We start from the raw sequence: 20067 nt of genomic DNA on the forward strand, positions 1-20067 counted from the left end.
ATTCACAATTATGAGCAAAAGGTAAGTTGATCAAGGATTGTATACATTTCATGCTAGCATTAACACAGCTACATGACACAATTAAAACAATGATACTTGCCGGATGTGTTTCAACAGCTGTATTAATACATGTAGAAATTCACTGACAATTTGGAGAGGAAGAAACTTCTGACTCTCTAGTAGTTTCTTTCCACAAGAAGTTTGGAGTAACTTATGCTTGTCTCCTAAATTTGTAACCCACAGGGTATGAACTAAGGAGACTACATAGTTTAACATCTTGTTTTCTAAAAACCTGAAAAATATAAATTAGAAAACACACATGAATACATATAAATATTGTGTGGGAGAGGCTAATTCCCTAACCACTCTGTAAAAGAAATTTACACATATTGTATTTGGTGCATATTTCTGTTTCAAGTCAAATTCCAATATATCTTAGGGTAGAATAATTCCCTCAAAACCAAACATTTCTTGCTGGCAGAAATCATCATTTTTTCACAGTACTAAATCATCCAGAGCTTGAAAACAGACTTTAATATGAGGCAAGATATTTATTTTGCATTCACCCACAACTTTCCTTTTGCACACAGAACAACACACACCAGTATGGTCCCTTTACAAAACAATATTGTAATATCTCAGGTATTTTAAAACTAAAATATGAACCTAAAACTAAAACATGAATTGTAAATGAAAACTCCAAAATTAATCTAACATGCTTGTATCTCATGGTATTTCTTTACCCCAAGAGCATCTCTCTCCATAGTGAGGTAAATATTCTCCAGGACATATTTTTATGGGCTCCTTTTACCCTGATACATTAAGTGGGCTTGAGGTATAAAGTTTCCTGAATGGCAAAATACATAGATTTCTTAGGTTGTTTTGAAAGTGAATCTTTAGTAGTAACAGGCTATATTTTGGAAACATTGTTTGTCCCCAGGTGAGAATGTTCTAAGAGGACAAAGTTATACAGTCACTTCTCTACAAATCCTGTCAACAAAAGAACAACCAGGTAGGAAAGTCACAGCAGAAAATTAAACATTAAATTTGTAGTAACGGAGTTTACAAGAGTGCACAATCATGACATTTGAGATATCCTGGCTACTTACAACAATCCACCCTCATGCACCTGCCTACACAAAACATCCCAACTGTTACAAGGGAAAGACAGCCCATGAATGGGCCGTGAAAAATATGTGCCACTTCAATCATGGGGATACTCCAGAGGTGGCTTTCAGCCAGCCCCATCCAAACAGGAGGCAGCAGGCTATGGCCTTGCCCCACTACTCCCATAAAGGCTTCCCAACAGAATGGAGACGCTTGCAAATTGAAAAAGTCTCTACGCTGCTGAGAAGCCTCAATGGCCGCAGTGGATCTACACCACCCAAAAAGGTGGCTTAAATGTGATCTGCAGCCCACCATTTTAACACTGACAAAGGCCAGGAGGGAGCCGATGAAGGTTGACTTCTCCCCTGACCACACCACCAGCCTTCCCCCACTATGCTAGCAGCAGGGCCCTGAGATGCTGGTGTGGCATCCAGGACCATGTTCCAGCACCATTGGGATCGACCCAGCACCAGGGCTCTTACTCTTTCCAAGAAACTCTGAATGCCAAAAATTCTGTACCAGAGCAGGCTTTGCACATTGTTCCCTGGGTGATGCTCTCCTCCAGTACTGGATAGGGTGCCAGTTCTCTATATATTTTTTCCTCATCTCTAATTTTATAAGGAAAATAAGGAATGTACCAACTGAATCTTGATCACTCCTAACATCCTAGGCAACCTTGGTTTACCAAGATACTTCACCTATCAAATGATTCCCCTTTTCCCCTACTTGAGATCTCAGATCTGCTATCACAACACTATGGCAACATTACACATCTAGAGAACGCAGGAAAATGGGTTTCTCTGCTCCACTTCACTGGGTGGTAGCAGCAGAGGCAGAAGTTAGTTTTCCACATAGCAGGGAAAGACCTGCTAAACAAAAATTGTCCCTGGAGTAATATCTGTGAGAAAGGCCGGCACTGAGTTATGGCCTGCACTGTGCAGGCAGTAGCCCAAAGAATCTGGATATAAAGGGTCTGAGAAAAAAGTTGAAGAGATGCCATTCCCTGGTTCTACTACTATGGTTTCCCCTAATTACAGTGAGTTACCCTGCAGTAAGAATCCACAGATTTACATTACAAGCACAGAGCATCTTTTATAAACTAAATATCACAAACAGTAACAGAATGTCCTATGCTGCATTCTCTCAGCCACTCCCCCACTTTAAACATACAAATAATAATTGTTAATTTAGCACAGAATAAGCCTGCTATGTACCTTTTCTGTAGAATAAATAATAGCCATGTTAAAAGGCTACGATCTCTTATTAGTTCATAGGCAGCTCTGGGGATGCTGGCAGCATTTTGTACTATTTCCAGAATTTGATGCTGAAAAAGAAAACAGGGCCATTCTATTACATAAATGCTCTTATTACTCAACCAAAGCTTAAACTTTAGCAATAGCAATGCAATTAGATCTAATTATCTGCAAATCTGTCAAATATGGCAGCACCTTAAAGATACAACAAGAGTTGTAATCATTTTTGCTGCAACAGGCTAACAAGGTCATCCCTCTAGAATTGTCACTTGAGCATTTGGCAAGTATATGCCCAATCCAGCAATTTGCAAAAGTCCTGGGGAAATGCAGCTTCACCTACATGCCCTGACGTCTGTTCTATCACAGTGTCTAGGGAAGGAAGAGCATGGTGGTATTTCACCCCTAAACGTATCAGGCAACAGGAAAAGAAGGTTATCTGAATATTACCACATTCTCTATTTAGCTGCCGTCTTGCTTTAGCTGGATATCAGCCAGGGGCAGAGCAAGAAGGAACTGTGCCCTGGGCCCCTGCCGCAGAGGCCCCTGTCCCCTCCACACCCCAGCCACACCCCCGCCCCAGGGCGCGTCCAGGGCATTGCACACACACACACACCGGCCCCGTGGGCGCTATGCCACTGATATCAGCAACCTGTAAACAATGGTTCAGCTACCAGATGTCCAGGTGAAAGGCAGAGATCCTTGCCATGTCATTCCAGTACAACCAGGAGAAGGCTCTGTGCATGCTCTGAACTGAGTCATATGTATGTCTACTCCCACAGCCTTCCACACCCATTTTGCTGGAGCTAAGTCATGCCTCTTTTTCTAACAAAAGAAACTAAGTCAAGGTGACCATAATTTGCTTTTGACCTCAGAGAACCATGTAGATTTATAGTCCTGCAGTTTGGGAGGCTGTTCCAAAGAGATGGGATATTTGATTCTTCCTTAAAAACTGATCAATAAATCTTGAGATCTCAGGCTGAAAGATGGCAAGATATGAAAGACTAAACTAGACTGGACCCCCTTTAAATCTGCTTGAATGAGATCACAAGGAAAAAAAGTTACCAAATAACCATTTGTTTTAAATTAAAAACTGTTTGATTTTGAGGTGTCTATGTGTGTTTTAGTTATATTTTACCTGGGTAGCTTCATCACAAAGTGGGCTGTGGAAGAATGAAAGAAGGACATGGAAAATCCTCTGATAATCATACAACGCATAGCAGTGTTTATCTCGGAGTCCTTCCCCAATAATTGCTAGAACCCATTTCCGTTCCAATTTGTGCTGGAAGACAGAACCATCACCAAGAGTATGCAAACATTAATTATGTAAAAATCAATCACATTTTCACTGTATCTCTTTTCCTCTATATTTCACTGGAGTCATGGGCTAAAATATCTTCAATTAATAGATTAACACACTGTGAGGAGAGATGGAAAGAAAGCTATGTTGCAAATGGCAAAAAACAGTGGTGATGCCTAAACATTTCACTAAGAGCATCTGATCTTCCACCATCTAAACCAGAAACCTCAGCTGTAGTAGCCCTTTTTGCCATGCCATCTACGAAATACCTTCAGCTGGATTTCATTGGCTTCTGGTGAATCTGCTCTTGGCATACATTGCTGTGTTCACCAACAGAAAATTTGGTTGCATATTCCGCAATTCAATACCATAAACATGAAGAAACATAAAGGTTATGATGGATAATCATTCAATATATTACTTATTGAATTTTGAGTTTTATAAGCAGCAGTGCAGCAGCAGGGGAAATTTAACAATTTCTGTAGAGTCGAGGACAACGGGAAGCTATGAAGGAGAGGCAGGCAGCTACGCTAGACATAAAATCTTTTTTTCTGAACTATTTTTGAAGGCTTTGAAGATGCAGGGCCAGTATTTGAACATAAAGTTAAACAATATTGAGCTTTCACTGCACAAATTAAATCAAGATTTTCAAACCTCTTAACAGATACCATTTGTGTACAGAATTCTCTGCGCATGGAAAAGCAGGCAAATAATCAACTGTTTGGGAATGAACAGTCATTCAACCTATGCACTGCCAGCTAGTGCAGCACAGCATTTAATATGTAAGACAAAAAGACCCATGTTCAGATCCCCACTCTATCTTGAAACTTGCTGGGCAGCCTGGGTCAATCACTCTCAGCCTAACTAACCTCATAAGGTTTTTGCAAAGACACAATGGTGGAGGAGAGAACAATGCTGGGGGTAAAATGCAGCTGACTGGGGAATGCAAAGGCAAATCTCCCCAGCATGGTGCAGTGTGGCGGACTCTAATCTGGTAAACTGAATTTGTTTCCCCACTCCTACACTTGAAGCCTGCTGGGTGACCTTGGGCTAATCATAGTTCTCTCAGAATTCTCCCACTTACTTCACAAGGTGTCTATTGTGGGGCAGGGAAGGCGTTGTAAGTCACCTTGAGACTCCTTAAAGGTAGAGAAAAAGTGATGTATAAAATCCAAATTTTCTTCATCTTCTGCTAAACAAAGCCAGCCTAATAAACATTGTGATGTGATATCACCCTGTGGTTAAGAAATAACTTGGTACTTGCAAAGGGTTATTTTGTTATAAAGGGTTATAAAGAAAGATAGGATGATATTTACATTACCTCTATATCAAAACTGTAAAAGAGCTGAAAAAACCCTGGCACTTTCTTCAAATCCAAGTACTGGTGGGAAAGAAGGAACCTGTTCAGCTTTGTGTACATATGTTCCTCTATGGAAAACAGAGAAATTGTTGCAGCATGAGGAAAAATATGTGAATACAAGTAAGTACACAGAAAAATACTGACTCTCCTATGTTACTGTGTAACAAACTCTGCAGTTCTTATGAAACAAACTTTCTCATCAAACGTAATTCTCACTAACATTTCACAATCTTGCATATACATACACAGAGCAGATGACTGCATGAAAAACAGACTAGAACATTACTGTTCCTCACAATGTCATCAATGCTCAATAAAAAAATTAACACTCTTATTCTGTAATATCTTACTTCATTAAATAACTACCGATTGAGAAACAGAGTACAGATTATATTCTACAGTACCTGGCTTCAGCATGTGTTGGGCAACTCTAGCAATGTAGAGTGTTAAAGGAAAAGTAAATCTGAGGTTTGAATATCTGATTCCATTTTGTACAACATCCATAAGATAAAGCAACTGTAACATGAGCAAAACAATAAAAAAAATTAGAAAGTAGATTTTGGAATTCCATTACCAACTGTGAATCCACAAGATCCATCTTTGAATGACAACAGCAGACCTCCCTTTCACAAACTGCAGAAGAAGATAAGTTAATCATAGATTTGGATCCCTAGATTTCTGTGGGGACAAAGGGAGGGGGTTATTTTCACCAATTTTTCCTTTTTCTCTCTCTCTTTTTTCTTGTGGCTACCATAAGCACAACCCAAAATGGTGTGCCTGGGGGATGGGGTAAAAATCTCCCCATCAGGTGCCCACAGAAATATAAATAGACTCCAAACCACAGTCTATAAGCTATAATAGAAGCCAATTGCAAAATAATGTTCTAATATCACAAAATGGGAATGGGGCATGATGAAAGACATTACTACTGATAGAAATAAAGTGTTGTATTCTCATAAGACTCCATCTGTAATATTTGTATGTGTTAGGACCCCACATAAACAACACATTTAGGCATGAGAAAATTACACAGTGCCCTAAAAATAAGAAGCCTGTTCATATATTTTATGAAGGAAAATTAGCAAAACAGTGTCCTGTGAGACAAGTTTTAGTATTGCGAAACTGGAGTCCAAACCACTGTGTACACAGAGCAGTAAAGTTAACATATTCTTACTTGTCTTTGTTCTCGGAATCGAGCCCCTTCAAGGTGGAAGCGAAAAGAGCCCAGGACATAGTATGCTGCCGCTCGCATGTTATGGTCATAGCTGCTTAGGGCAGCTACCGTTAGCCCAAAAGCATTGACTTCAATAAACTTTGGGCATCCTACAACACATTCTACAAAAAACAAAAAATATTTATTTATTAAAACAATTATATACTTCCTTTCCTCATAGTTCAAGGCAGCTTACAAAAACAGTTGAAACAATTTCTAGGTAAAAACTGGAATATAATAGTAAAACCCACATCTTTCTCTCCCACTCTATAAAGGAAGTTCTCTCAAAAGTCCTTTAAACGACCATTTATAGTGAGAATAAGGATCTGCATACAAAAATAGTCATCTCCAGTTAGAGGCTTCATTTCAGAATCCACCTTTTTTGTTGCAATCCTTTAGCAGGATTCATCCCCTGAGATGCTTCTGCTGAACTGTATACTTCTTCACATAATGCAAGATCTACTGGACAGGAGACCTTGTATCCCATTTTCTAAGGGGCTTGCATTCTGGTTTTCCCTGCCATCTTTTCCATTTGAATACCTTTCTCCCTAATCCCCCTTAAATCAGATCTCTCAGGGTGCATATTCCAGAACAGTTAAAAATGAGTAACTCCCTTTAATTACACTTTTGTAAACACATGGACATACATCCCAAGCAGTGATTAATACAATATGGTCAAAGGTTTTGTTTTTTCCTTTCAATCAGTGCAAATGTATTTGTAAAACAGTGATTCTAATCCAAGCTAGTGATTGTGAATATGGAACCAGGAGGCATAACTGTCCCAAGTTAATCCCATGTCCAACTCCATTACCATTTTTCTCTTAAGCTAAAAAAGGACACTGCCAGCAAAGACTCTCACTCTGTTTTATGGTTAATTGACCAACAGAAGATTCATTTGAAAGTCTGAACATAGGTCATGGAAGGGACAATTTACAACAAGATCCGGCCTTGTGAAATAAAGTCAACAGCCGGTACGTGGGGCAAGTGTGATTTATGCTGGACATAGCGTTTTGTTTGTAGAACCTTGGAAACATCAAGGGGAAATGGCTGCTGAGATAACTATCACTTCTCGATATTACTACAGGGGTATTTCTTCCCTTTTGTGAGTAATGTGGGGCTTTCACCTCTAGTGAGAAGTAATTATGGATCATTTATTCATAGGGTGCTGTTACAATATCTGCAGGAAGCAAAATGTAACAAAGGTCCTTTGGGCCATGTGCTAATACTAAGGATTGTCCCACAGAGCATGTTCAAAATTATGGTAGGAGATTGTAAAACATTCTATGGAGGCAGCAGGTTTTTAAATAATTCTTTACAGGATAAAAAGAAGCCCTGTGGTATGCAGTAAGTAGGAGTACCCCTTTGTAATTTGACAAACTCAGGGAGGCAGCAACAGAGGCACAGCTGGATAGATTTCTAAGAGGAGCCAAAGAAAGAGCTTGGGTAGAGTTATGGAAAGCAACAAAAATGCAGAGGAGATTGAATAATGAGGGAAGCAATGAAAAGGGTCCTTTAAAAACCCAGATGAAGAATACAACCCCCCAAAAAATCAATGGCTTTCAAAACAATTATTGTAAGAGTAGGAGAAGTAGTAACCTGTTCCCAAGAAATGAAGTAAGGAACTAAAAGGATGGTGTTTCATTTGTTGGTCAGACAACCCAGAGACTCCTGCACAAAAACTGTGAAGAATTTGAGAAACAGGGAGATTTTGAACTAGTTGTCCTGCCTGCGATGCATTTTTTTAAGTTGTTGTTACTCTCTAAGGTATCCCAAATCCTATACAACCTACTCAGAAATAACCAATAAATAGTCTATGAAAAAAATTTACCCAAGTACAAGCAGCAAAATTCTATCTTCCGGCTTTAAAGCCAGGATACCATATAAAATGGCAGGAGCAAGGGAGGCAGACTGTGTGGGCACAAGCTAAGATCCTATCAACCCTTCAGACACTGAGTATGCCAAATATCTGAAGAGGCCAATAGATTTAAAAGGCCAAAGGAAGAGAATAGCTTTTGAATGGAAGATGATAGCTATTATTACTCTCTTAAAAAATAGGTTAAAAGCACAGAATTAACCAAAATTCCAAATGCATAGACAATACAGATCCCTTTTCTAAAGAGTACCTGCAGCAAACATTTCAAGGAGGATTACTGCTTCCAAGACAACAGTCCAAATAATATTTGTTTAATCACAGTCTATGTATACAAACTTGTACAAAATATTCTCCCAAACACAAGACAATTTCCTGTACCTGGTCTCAGTAATTCACTGAAGAGCTGAAGAAGGAAACAGGGGTCATAGAGATCATGAGGATACACGCTGTCTTTGCCTTTGATTTGCAGCATCTGTTCTCCCTAAAATAAAGGACATAAAATAATGGAAAGCAGAATTTCCAATAATATGATGGACCTTGTTGTGATGGTTCCTTGCAGCCATAAGCATGCCAGCACTGTAAGAACTGTAAAGCCAGAATGCAGTTTTCATAGCAGTGTTATTATAGTTGTTGTGTTTCTTATGGTTTCCTGTAGCTTAAGGTGAACTGGAATTAGCTTAATGTGAACTCTCTCTGCACAAGAACTCTATATGTTTGCAGTTCAACAATGATTTTTGCACGAGGGTTAATCCCTGCAGGAACAGACTGCAACATCATAATTGGCATGCAACAAATGAGCCAAGTGGCCCCTACAGTGCAGGCAATGCCAGAGGAGATGATCAGCTCAGATCTGAGCCATGGACAAGGGTGCAACTCACTGCTATTATCTCCATGGGTCAGAACGAAAAAGTGGCCCCTGTGGCACTGCATGCATCAGGTGGCCTATGGCAGATTCTGCATGGGCCCTGGGAGTGGGGGGGGGGCAGTGAGCATGACACTGGTGCCAGCCTGGGGCCCGCCATTTTTTTTAAACGTACCTCCTCCTCCTGGCGTAGCTCCATCAGGAAAAGTGGACACACTACCGTGGCCCTGGCAATGACCCAGAAGTTGGGGAGCAGGGGTGAGTCCCCTTGTCGCGACAGAGCTATGCAGGGAGGAAGAGGTAAGGTTTTTTTAAAAGTGGTGTGCCAGAAATCAGCGCCTTCCACGCGGTGCCGTTCACTCAGCACCGGGGTGGACGCTGCCACTTTCTAAAAGACTTGCTCATTTAGCAAGTCAACAAAACACCGGGGGGGGGGGGGGGGGAAGAGTGATGCTGCCTCGATTTTGGCCTGTGCAGAATCTGTCTATTTGGCTCAGCTTACTCCTGATGGCCTGTAGCCTTCCAAGACCATGGCCCACAGAGAATTTCCTCAGACGTTAAAGGATCCAGCCACACCTTAGTCAGTGGATGTTAAAATAAGATTAAATTGAAAGGGTTATGCTGCTGAAGTCTGAAACTGAATGTTACTGGGGAAAAGAATACAGTCATATATTTGAAAACAACAGACTCCAGAAAAGATTGTTTAGAAGTCATTGCCACTAAGCCCCAGTACTTCCAGTGCTACTTTTCAGAATGTGACTAAGTGGCTAAAATAAAAAGGGTCCTCAAGAGTACACCAAAAGGGACAGAATTCTGCAATTAATCTAAGGCACCTCTCGTAGGAAGAGATGTTGGTGCTGTGGGAAATGGAGAATGGTCCTCATCATCATCTCTCGGTCTAGAAGACTCAGAATTTCTTCAGTGCTTGGTTGCTGCCACAGAGACTTTCCCAAACTCTTGCATGTCTTGTGATGCTCCACAGCATCAGGACCCCAAAGTAGTATTCTGTAATTAGATTAGTGAGGAAGCAACTGGTCTTTAATGCTATAGCTGGAGAAGGAGACAATTACAGAAAGCAGTTTTGATTTATAAATGGTACAGCTGCACTGACTATTCCCTCACATCTTATTACCCAAGAATCCACAGCTAGTATCTGTTTCCTTGACAACGCCATTTTATTTCAAAATGCTTTCTTACAGTATTGAACTACGAAGCAAAATTCCTTTTGACAGTATTTCCTGTTCACCAGCTTCCAACCTACAGTAAAAGGCTACAATTCTGCTTACAACCTGTAATCTTAATATATTTCTGTAAAGAATATCAATCACTATCATCAAGTCAAATACACAGTTGTATTCGGTAGCCATCACAATGCCTTCACAGTTCAAACAATTTTATTGACTTCTTTGTTCACGGAATAGATGGAAAAGCAAAATAATACAAAGCTTGTGCTGAGAGGGCTGAAGGATTTTTCTTCCACTGCTTTGAACAAGTGGGCCAGAATCTGGGATACTTCTTTAAAAATGCCTCTCCTCAGACACTGGTCCCTGGTTGCAAAACAGACAATACACTGCAGCAGTGAAACAATATTTACGGCAGCTTTGTGGCAACCAAACGTCTTTTGCTACTTCTAGGGACAGCATGTCTTGCAATTGTTTGCCTTGACCACGGGCATGGTCCGCTTTCAGCAGGAAGTAAAATAGGTGCCAGTTGAGCATCACAAGGGAGGAAATTCTAAAGGCGAGATTCCACCCAAAAAGTTCCATTTCTTGTTCTAGCCAACCTTGCCTCTCCAGGCAGAAGCACAGCGAGCAGAGTTTTGTGTAAGGGTTAGGTAGGGTTGCTAGATCATCCCTGGTCACCAGCAGAGGATGGGGGGGTGGGGGAGTAGGGCAGCCAGGCTGGGAAACTCCTGGAGATTTGGGGATAGAACCTGGGGAGGACAGGAACCGCACTGGGGTATAGTGCCATACAGTCCACCCTCCAAAGCATCCATTTTATCCTGGGTAAATGATCTTGGTAGTCTGCAAATGAGGTGTAATTCCAGGGTCCAACCTAGAGGCTGGCATCACTGGGCTATCACAGCAAGTGGCAGACCCAATCCCACCTTCTTGGGAGATGGCAGCCCAGATTACTTGAAGAAATCCTTACGCGAGGGGATCCAATTTGCTTTCAGATAGCGGCCATGACCAGCAGAGGCGGCAGCAGGAATCTTTAAAGAGAAACTAAGGAGCCATCCCTTATGCTGCCTCAAATATAACAGCAACATCCTGTTAAGTTGCAAATAATAATATATTGAAGTGTTTTAATACCGAAGTAATGCAAGAGGAAATACTGCTGTTATGAAAACAGCATAAGAGGACTTTTTACCTCCAGGCATATTCCACAGACATTGGAGTAACTGGGACAAGTGGCAAGAGAAGTTATTCCTAAGCTGGTCCATTTTCAGCTGAAAGTAAAGCAGGTACCAGCTGAGCCTCAAGGGGAAGAGAGACTGGAGATTGACAGTTCTGATACCTACATCCCCTTTGCTGGATCAGAGTAAAGATATGTAAGAGACAACAAGGAGGGAGGAAATGCTGCTCTATGCTTCACTGAACCCTACTAGTCTAAGTAGTACCTTTTCCTATGCTCAGGTATAATTCTTTATTGGAACACAAAATGCATTTTGGATTTTATTTTTTGGATATTGCATGTGTGATAGATGGGCAACGGTTCTGTCCCTTTCCGGGAAAAATTTCCTTTAGTCCTGTTTAGTCTGTGAACAAAGCATTTAGCAGCCTAACAGGTTCCCTGGAAGGGCTGGAGAAATTAGATTTTTTTGGGGGAGGGAGATAAATTTTAGTCAGGATCTGAGCCTTCAGAAAGAGATATTTGGAGGGATTCTGTCTCAAAGCCTGCCTTGCGTGTATGCAGGCTAAAACAGTGAATGTGTAGAGACAGGATTTGTGACCCCAGTACTAGCTGGGACAGAACCTGCCTCAGGAGACTTTGGAAGTCTCAGAACCTATTCTGTGGTAAAGCAGGCTGTCTAAGTTCAGGAAGAGACTGAAACTGTTTCAAAGCCCCAATTTCTGAGGGAAACTAGTGAAAGACCTGTGGTTTCCAAGAGGAGTTCACACTTATACTGAGAGAAGGCCAATATTTGCCTCAAGACTGCAAACCTGGCTGCTAACTGCTCTCCACGCTTCTAACTTATCAACTGTTATCTTATAAATGAATAGACCAAGCAAGACTGTGGTATACCAGTTTTTATTCTCTTTTTCTGGACCATCTTATTCCCCCTTCCCTGGGAATAAATAAGAGTTACTGTTGTCTTTCTGTTTCCCTCATGGGCTGAACATATTACATTCCGAAAATACTTGGATAATGTCTTTTAGGTGCAGGGTTGAAGGTAGAGATCACACTGGTAAGCTTGACATCCCACTACCTCTGTTTCAACATCATTTAAAATGCTGATCATCACAGCCTGTGATATCCACAAGCAAATAATCCACAGCAAAGTTAGCTATCACACATCAAGCCATATAACACATTGATCAAGATCCTGATAATCTAACCTGAAATTTACAAGACTCAGACCATTCTTTTCATATAACTTAAGCAGCAGCAATATCTTCTGGTCTAAAAAAGAAAGAAAGAATATAAATATGGTACGTTATCTGAGGAAGCAGGGCTATATCTGCACATATGGCTGCTTCTCAAAAATGGTATGTGCAAATAAAATTGTCTTTGCATGTAAAATCTGCTTCTATTGTTGCGCTACAGTGATCATTCACAACTGGATTTTCATGTGAGGATATGACTATCCAGAAGGCACTTGAGTTGTAGTGAAACGTAATATCCAGTAATGTGTGGATGCATCCCAAGTCTCTGAGTGAGCTCACACATGCATTTGCTGCCATGTTAAATGAGGGCTTGCATCTGTGAAATAGCAATTGCAGCTTAAACTCAACGGACTTTTTGTAACATCCAACATCACTTCAAACATAATACTTTTTAGTGGTGGCAGCACACATGGTTTAGTGGTGGCAGCACACAGAGTTTATCTGTAAATTTTAATCAGCACAAAAGCCCTTTCTGCACAGCAAATGTAAAGCGGGTTGCATTCGGGATTGATCCGGTGTGGTTCTGGGCCGTTCACATGGCTGGCTGTTCCGAGGTCAGTGAGCAAATTAGCCGGGGCATGTGCCTTCGCATGGAGTCGCATCTTTAAAAAAAATTATCTCCCGCCAATGCGTAGCTACGCAGGCATGCATGAGTAAACCCGCACAGCCATGCTGTCTCATGTTACAACCCTTTGTGCCTGCATGGCTATGCAGATGGGCACTGGGAAAAAAATTTTTAAAGGCTGAAAAAAATTTTCATGGCTGAAAAAAGTGGCACCCTGCCTGGCCATTTGCTTGGAAGCAGCTGCAGCCCAGGATTTTTAAAAAGGCTTGCAGATAGTGCAATTCTTGAATAACCCCTTTGGGGTGAAATAACATGGGCAGACCCACTTTAGGATCTGTGCAAAGTTCCTCCCCAAAACAGGTTTTTTACCATTGTTATCCCAGGTTTATTGGTCCATGCAGAAAGGTCCAGAGAGTCACATACAAGAGATGCTATATGACCGAATGCCACAAAAGACACATGACACTCCACCTAATGTCCACGAAGTCACTGCTCTGCTCACCTTTCCCTAACTAGCCCCAATTCCCTTATGGATCCTTTTAAGGATCCCAAAAAGCAAGTCCACTCAGCTAGTATCCTGCTGCACAAATGCACACAAACAGAGCCTCCAAAAGTCCTCTTTTCTCTTTTCATTATTACCTGGAGAGGATAGAACTGGAAGAAGGAAGGCTTTATTTCACTTGCAGCCCTTAGTACAAGTGATCGTGAAAGGATTCTTCTTTTAACTCTGGCCCTTTCCGCATGGGTGAAATACAGCGGCCCAGGGATGGTGAAAACACCCTCCCTGGGCTGCCATTCGCACAGTGCAGCAGCGCCGTCCTGGCTGCTCCGGGAGCGGTGTTGCAAAGTGGCGTCTTCCCGTTGGCGCGGTGCAAACCGCACCGCTGGGAAGATACCACTTTCCCCATCTCCTCCACTGACCTTCATGTCCAGCATTGCTCTGGAGGGCTGCAGAGACCCGCCCACACTGCCCTCCGACCCCTGGAGGTTGGAGGGCAGTGTGGGCGGGTCCCTGCAGCCCTCCAGAGCGACGCTGGACACGAAGGTCAGTGGAGGGGGCTGACTGAGAGGCGGCTCCGTGCGGAGCCACCTCTCCGGCTGGGGGGGGGGGGAAGTGGGGGCCACTTGCACGCTAGCGTGTGAATGGTCCCCGAGCCTCCACCGGCATAAATTATGCCAGTGGAGGCTCGTTTCTACGTGTGTGTGGAAAGGGCCTTTTTTTCTACTCATTTTCTTGAAGCACCTAGGAACTGCAGTTGCCTGAACTACTGACACACTTTGGCCATCTTAATTCTACATTATGAATTCTTAACCTACATATATTCAAACAGCAGACAGACTTACCTACAACACTCAGAGTTGCACCATAGGCTCCAAGTAGCACAGCAAAATGGTTACTCTCACACACTTCAGGGCAACTTTTCACAAGAGTCAACAGTATGTCCACTAATGCCTCTGAAGCAAAAAAGAAACACATATTTCATGTCTTCCAAATGACCTCATCCTTTTCTAACAGTTTGAAAAGATGGTTCCAGAAGCTCTTGGGGGCAATAAGGGTTTGGGTTTTTTGTGGGGGGGTCTGGGGGGGCACAAAATTTTCCAGCAAACATACATACATGGAACAACGCAAGGCACTTCCTTGCACAGCTCCCCTTTGTTCATTTGGGCCAAAGGAAAACTTCCCTATGATTTTCAACCATGAACAGCAAGATATAAACTATACTATGAGTAACATTTTATCATAATCTTGTTTATATGGGTTTTTAAAATAAAGCTAGCTGATATTTTCAATTCACGGAATTTGTGTTCTGCTAATACAAAGAGGACATTCCCCTAAATGTCAAACAGCATTTGTTAGGAGATATGAAAGTTTTTTCCTCATTCCCACAGCAATATTTGTGCACACATTGTTATAACTTATTCTCCCTATTTTTCTTTATCTGACATGGGAAATCAGACAATTGTACTTGTGCTGACTTGGTTCTGAGAACTGATCAACTCATTTGTAGACAGTTCTTCTTGGGTCTTTCTGTGGTCCTTTTTAAAAAGACCTTTTTGTCTTTTGTCCATGTAATCCTGTAACTTCCATCTTAGCTCTGCCTACCTCTTCTGAACTACTGCAATGCACTCTACTTGAGGATACCCTTGAAGAGTGTTTGGAAACTGCAGTTAGTACAGAATGCTGCAGCTAGACTGCTGGTCGGTGCCAGTTATCGGGAGCACATGAGCCTGATATTACTGCTATTACACTGGCTATCAATCTACTCAAGCCCAATTCAAGGGGCTGGTTTTGACCTTAAAAACCCCACATGGCTTGGGATCAGGGTAACTGAAGAACTGTCTTCTCTCATATGTTCTTGTCCGGGAATTAAGAACACAGGCAAAGGCTCCTCTGACTGACCAATCAAAGAAGCTCATTTGGTAGGTACACACGAGAAGGAAGGCCTTTTCACAGACAGCCCAATGATTATGGAACCAACTCCCTATGGAGTTGTACCTGGATCTCTTACTTTTGATTTTTAGAAGGCAGCTCCATTTGATTAAAGCAGTCCCAAACTGTGGTTTTAAATTTTAGTTTTATATTTTTATGTAATCTATTTAGTCTATTTTATTAATATTGTAAGATGCTTTGAGCTATTTAAAAAAGAAAAACAGCTAATAAATAAATAAATAATAAATACAGTTATTTAAGGCAGAATAAATAGTTTATATACTTTTAGGAACTGTCACCTTAACAATTTTCCTGATGCATTTTGTCCCAATATTACCAACATTAAAAATAAGAGTTTCTTTGGATTTATCATTTCCCCCCCCAATATTAAAAACCTTTAAAAAACTTAACAGTATATTTGGCATCTTGCAAAATGGTGGCTACAGGACTTATAGCTGTCTCTACAGTGTATTTGACTTTATTAACCTCAAAAAATATATATCTGAAACCAAGATGAATTTTAAATATCAAAATAACCATAACTTTGGTCTTGGAAAAAGACAGCTATACAAAAAACATCCCAAAAATTGATCATCTAGCCAAGAAAATGTATTTATTTATTTATTTGCGGGGTCCATTGTGGATCCAGGACTAATTGGGTCAAGGTCACCCAACAAACCTCCATGGCAAGTGGGGATATGAACCTCAATCTCACAGATCTGAGTTCAACATTTTAACCTCAACATTGGCTCGCTCTGTGGGTTTTGTGTATTTAATTACTATTATCAAATTATTCATACTTTATGATACTACTTTGATGAAGAGCTTAGGGCTCAAACTGTGGTGGTATTAGCAGCAAACAGATCTTCTGCACTTGTTGGATTTCTGTTATTTCCTGTGCCTCAGTGGTATATGTTGTTTCACGTAAATGTAGAACAAAGTAGTACAAATGTAGTACAAAGGTTCCTCATAAACACTGAGCAAATAGCATTTCTAACACCCTTTGATACTTTTTTCAATACTTTTTTTAACACCTTGGATACTTTTACTGATTTCAAAATCATGATAAGAATAAGCATTTTAACTGAATAAGACATGCAGAGAAAGAACGCAATACTAACGAAGGGAGATAAACTGTTGAGAGGCAAAGCTAAAATAATCATGTTCCAGACAGAACAGCTCTGAAAATATGTAGGTGGGCTGATGACTGGGGAGATTAAAAACATTTGAAAGGCACTTAGGTTAGATATAGACATGGCAGGAAACAAAAGGGACAGATACCTCTTGTGTGAATGTTTGTGTCAGCGCCTTCTCTTGACCTCAGCATTGCTGACAAAAATAAAGAGTGCTGCGTGATCATCATATAAAGCACGGATTGCTTGACTAATCTCTGACTAACATGTGTTTCTTTCCGGTACAACAAATTTATAGCTGCATTTAGAGTTTTCATGAAGTCTTGGTCTTTATAACGGTACCTTTGAGGAAAGATTAAATAATGGCAAGACTAAAACAAAACAAATACAAAAAAAGAGAACACTCTGCTTATAAAGTTAATTAAGAAACGAATTATGCCCCACATGCTGGCTTGGCTTATGAGTGTTCTAGTTGTACTTTAGATGTCTGCACTTGCTATGACAGGGAAAATGAAGCCTAACAAGATATCATTTCATATTATCTACAACATACTTAATGTCAAATAAGACATTGTGGATTCTGAACTGGAAACCTTAATCTCATAACATTGTTAAGTAAAATTTGCCTGTGTTTTCTTATTTCACAACATTTATTCTACTTCTAACAGCTGTGTTTTCAAAGATTTGGGATTTTGTTTGTCAATGACCAGATTAACAGAGGGCAGGAACAGCAGGAAATCTGGGGAATGATGGATTTCTGGATCAGGGAGGAAAGAATAAAAAGCTAGCTAGAATACTAAACCTCCATTTCTTGAGATCTGAACATGCCATTTTAATACCTCCATCATATTTGCAATCAAGACAAAAATATACAAAAAAGCATACAAAAGTATAGCCAAGGTTCTGCCACAAATCATGAATTCTATGCTCGCGCAGCACTTTCACATATTTCATATACCGGTAATGCTCAATAGTCAAGCAATACAACACTACGCAACATCTGGTTAAGTATTTTTTCCAGAAATCCCAGTGCTTCTCATGAACTATTTCAATAAACAGTTAACCTCATGTTCACATCTGCATATAAGGAAAGCATCTTTATGCAACCTGTTTGATTGGATCAACAGAAAGGTACCCATTTAAATCAGGGTTCTAATTTTACAAATCTTTCAGCAAAATATCACCATTCAATGGTGCATTGTACTTGCAACTGGCTGTGAGCACGTTCACCTCAGTTCTACTTGGAACGGAGTCAGCACTTACAAGCATAATCAGAGAACACTCTGAAAGAAACATGTTTCCCCCCCACCTGGGAATTCTAAAATTGACTCAATGTAAAATAACACCCTAGCGATGTGCTGAATGAAACTTAGGGGAGAACATTTTTTTGTCCACCCACCATGAACAAAAGACCAAAAATTAACCAAAAAGGGAAGAGAAAACAGAATAAAATTAAAAGCTTTAACCTATAGCTTCCTAGAACTTGGTTAGACACGTCATCCTCCCCCTTACACTCAGGCACATTCCTTGGCCTTGCCCACCATACTCTGCACAAACAAAGTTCTGTTGTATACTCTGAACACTCAGGGAAATTACCGTATATTTTGTGCTGCAAAAGCCCCCCTTGACTTATAGACAAGTCAGCTGTATCTTAAAAAATATTTTAGGGTTTTTACTTAGTTGGCCGCCAGGGGGCGCAGTTTTTAAGCTAGCAGCACCAAAATTTCAGGATATCATCAGGTGACACTCCTGATGATACCACTCAAGTTTGGTAAAGATTGATTCAAGGGGTCCAAAGTTATGGACCCCCAAAGTGGGTGCCCCCATCCCCCATTGTTTCCAATGGGAGCTAATAGTAGATGGGGCTACATTTTGAGGATCCATAACTTTGGACCCCTTGAACCAAACTTCACCAAACCTGGGTGGTATCATCAGGATATTCTCTTGCTGATACCAGCCAGGTTTGGTGATGTTTGGTTTAGGGGGTCCCAAGTTATGGATCCCCAAAGGGGGTACCCCACCCCCCATTGTTTCCAATGGGAGCTAATAATTGATGGGGCTATATTTTGAGGGTCCATAACTTTGGACCCCCTGAACCAAACTTTGGACCCCCGAACCAAACTTCACCAAACCTGGGTGGTATCATCAGGAGGGTCTCCTAAAGATACTCTGAAATGTTGGTACTGCTAACATAAACATTCCTCCCCTGACCAAAAATCCAGTTTTGAAGGATTTTAACTCTTGTGTTTTAGCTTGGTTGCTGGTTGAGCTAAGGTTTTTGTACTTTTAAAGTTATTGTTGAGACCATATTGTTTTTGTTGACTCCCTTTTCCACTTACAGAGCTAGTTTACTGTTTTTCTTTGAAATAAATATTCAAAACCATTTAACCTACTGATGCCTCAATTAATGTAATTTTATTGGTATCTATTTTAATTTTTGAAATTTACCAGTAGCTGCTGCATTTCCCACCCTCGACTTATATGCAAGTCAATAAGTTTTCCCAGTTTTTTGTGATAAAATTAGGTGCCTCGACTTATATGCGGGTCGACTTATACACGAGTATATACGGTATGTTGAATTTATTATACATCCCAAAATTACAAACTATGTGGATTCTGTACCAGGTAATGGTGAATTTCTCTGGCATTGCTACTCACAACTTTAGAAGAAATGAAATATGCCAAGTTTTAATGAGAGATGAATTTCATAGTCACAAGTATTCCTATTTCCATATGAAATAAGGTACTTAGAACAGTGCAAAGTTGTATCTTAACAACTAGCTCTTTATAAAAGCACCAAGTATTTAATGCATCACAGCTGGATCATAAAATTGCTTACTTGAGTCCAATCTTCACAAAATTATGCCAGTCCTCTGGAACCACTTCAGTTACTGAATGCTAGATTAGTAGGAAACACAGCACAACATTTAACATATACTGTGATGAAAAGGATAAAATATTTAAAAATTCAGTAACCTCTTTCCTGATTTTGAATTTTAGAACTATCATATATATGAAAGCAAATGCTCCAAAAAAGTAACATCAGAAGAGTGAAATGTATTACATCAATAAATAATTGGTATAACAATCTGACTTTCAAGGATATGTACTATTTTCAGGTCTGTATGCACCTTCCAATTGTGGTCTTTTTCTTGGAACAAAGTTCCATTAAAACCAACCAAAGGATTTACCTACAAGTAAAGCATTCATAGGCTCATTCCGCACATGCTGTGCGGAATAAGCCTATGAATGCTTTACTTGTAGCTGTGCAGAATAGCAAAATCCACTTGCAAACAGTTGTGAAAGTGGTTTGAAAATGCATTATTTTGCGTGTGCGGAAGGAGCCATAGTCTCAGTGGCTGTCT

The 20067-nt window shown here is 40.5% G+C and overlaps 1 protein-coding gene across 2 annotated transcripts in view; it reads right to left on the reverse strand.

Annotated features, from left to right (window-relative positions):
• URB1 (URB1 ribosome biogenesis homolog) overlaps window positions 1-20067 on the reverse strand; it is a 70063-nt gene that overhangs the window by 4954 nt on the left and 45042 nt on the right. For both annotated transcript variants that reach the window (XM_048493897.1, XM_048493896.1), the window contains exons 25-36: window positions 19542-19600; window positions 16851-17044; window positions 14483-14593; window positions 12526-12589; window positions 9799-9970; window positions 8482-8584; window positions 6192-6352; window positions 5422-5533; window positions 4979-5085; window positions 3496-3639; window positions 2322-2431; window positions 101-292 (exon numbers count right to left, since the gene is read on the reverse strand). In XM_048493897.1, coding sequence (XP_048349854.1) covers window positions 101-292; window positions 2322-2431; window positions 3496-3639; window positions 4979-5085; window positions 5422-5533; window positions 6192-6352; window positions 8482-8584; window positions 9799-9970; window positions 12526-12589; window positions 14483-14593; window positions 16851-17044; window positions 19542-19600 — 1529 coding nt within the window. The remainder of the gene's footprint in view (window positions 1-100; window positions 293-2321; window positions 2432-3495; window positions 3640-4978; window positions 5086-5421; window positions 5534-6191; window positions 6353-8481; window positions 8585-9798; window positions 9971-12525; window positions 12590-14482; window positions 14594-16850; window positions 17045-19541; window positions 19601-20067) is intronic.

Source organism: Sphaerodactylus townsendi, linkage group LG04 (assembly GCF_021028975.2).
Source record: "Sphaerodactylus townsendi isolate TG3544 linkage group LG04, MPM_Stown_v2.3, whole genome shotgun sequence".
Classification (NCBI taxonomy): Eukaryota; Metazoa; Chordata; class Lepidosauria; order Squamata; family Sphaerodactylidae; genus Sphaerodactylus; species Sphaerodactylus townsendi.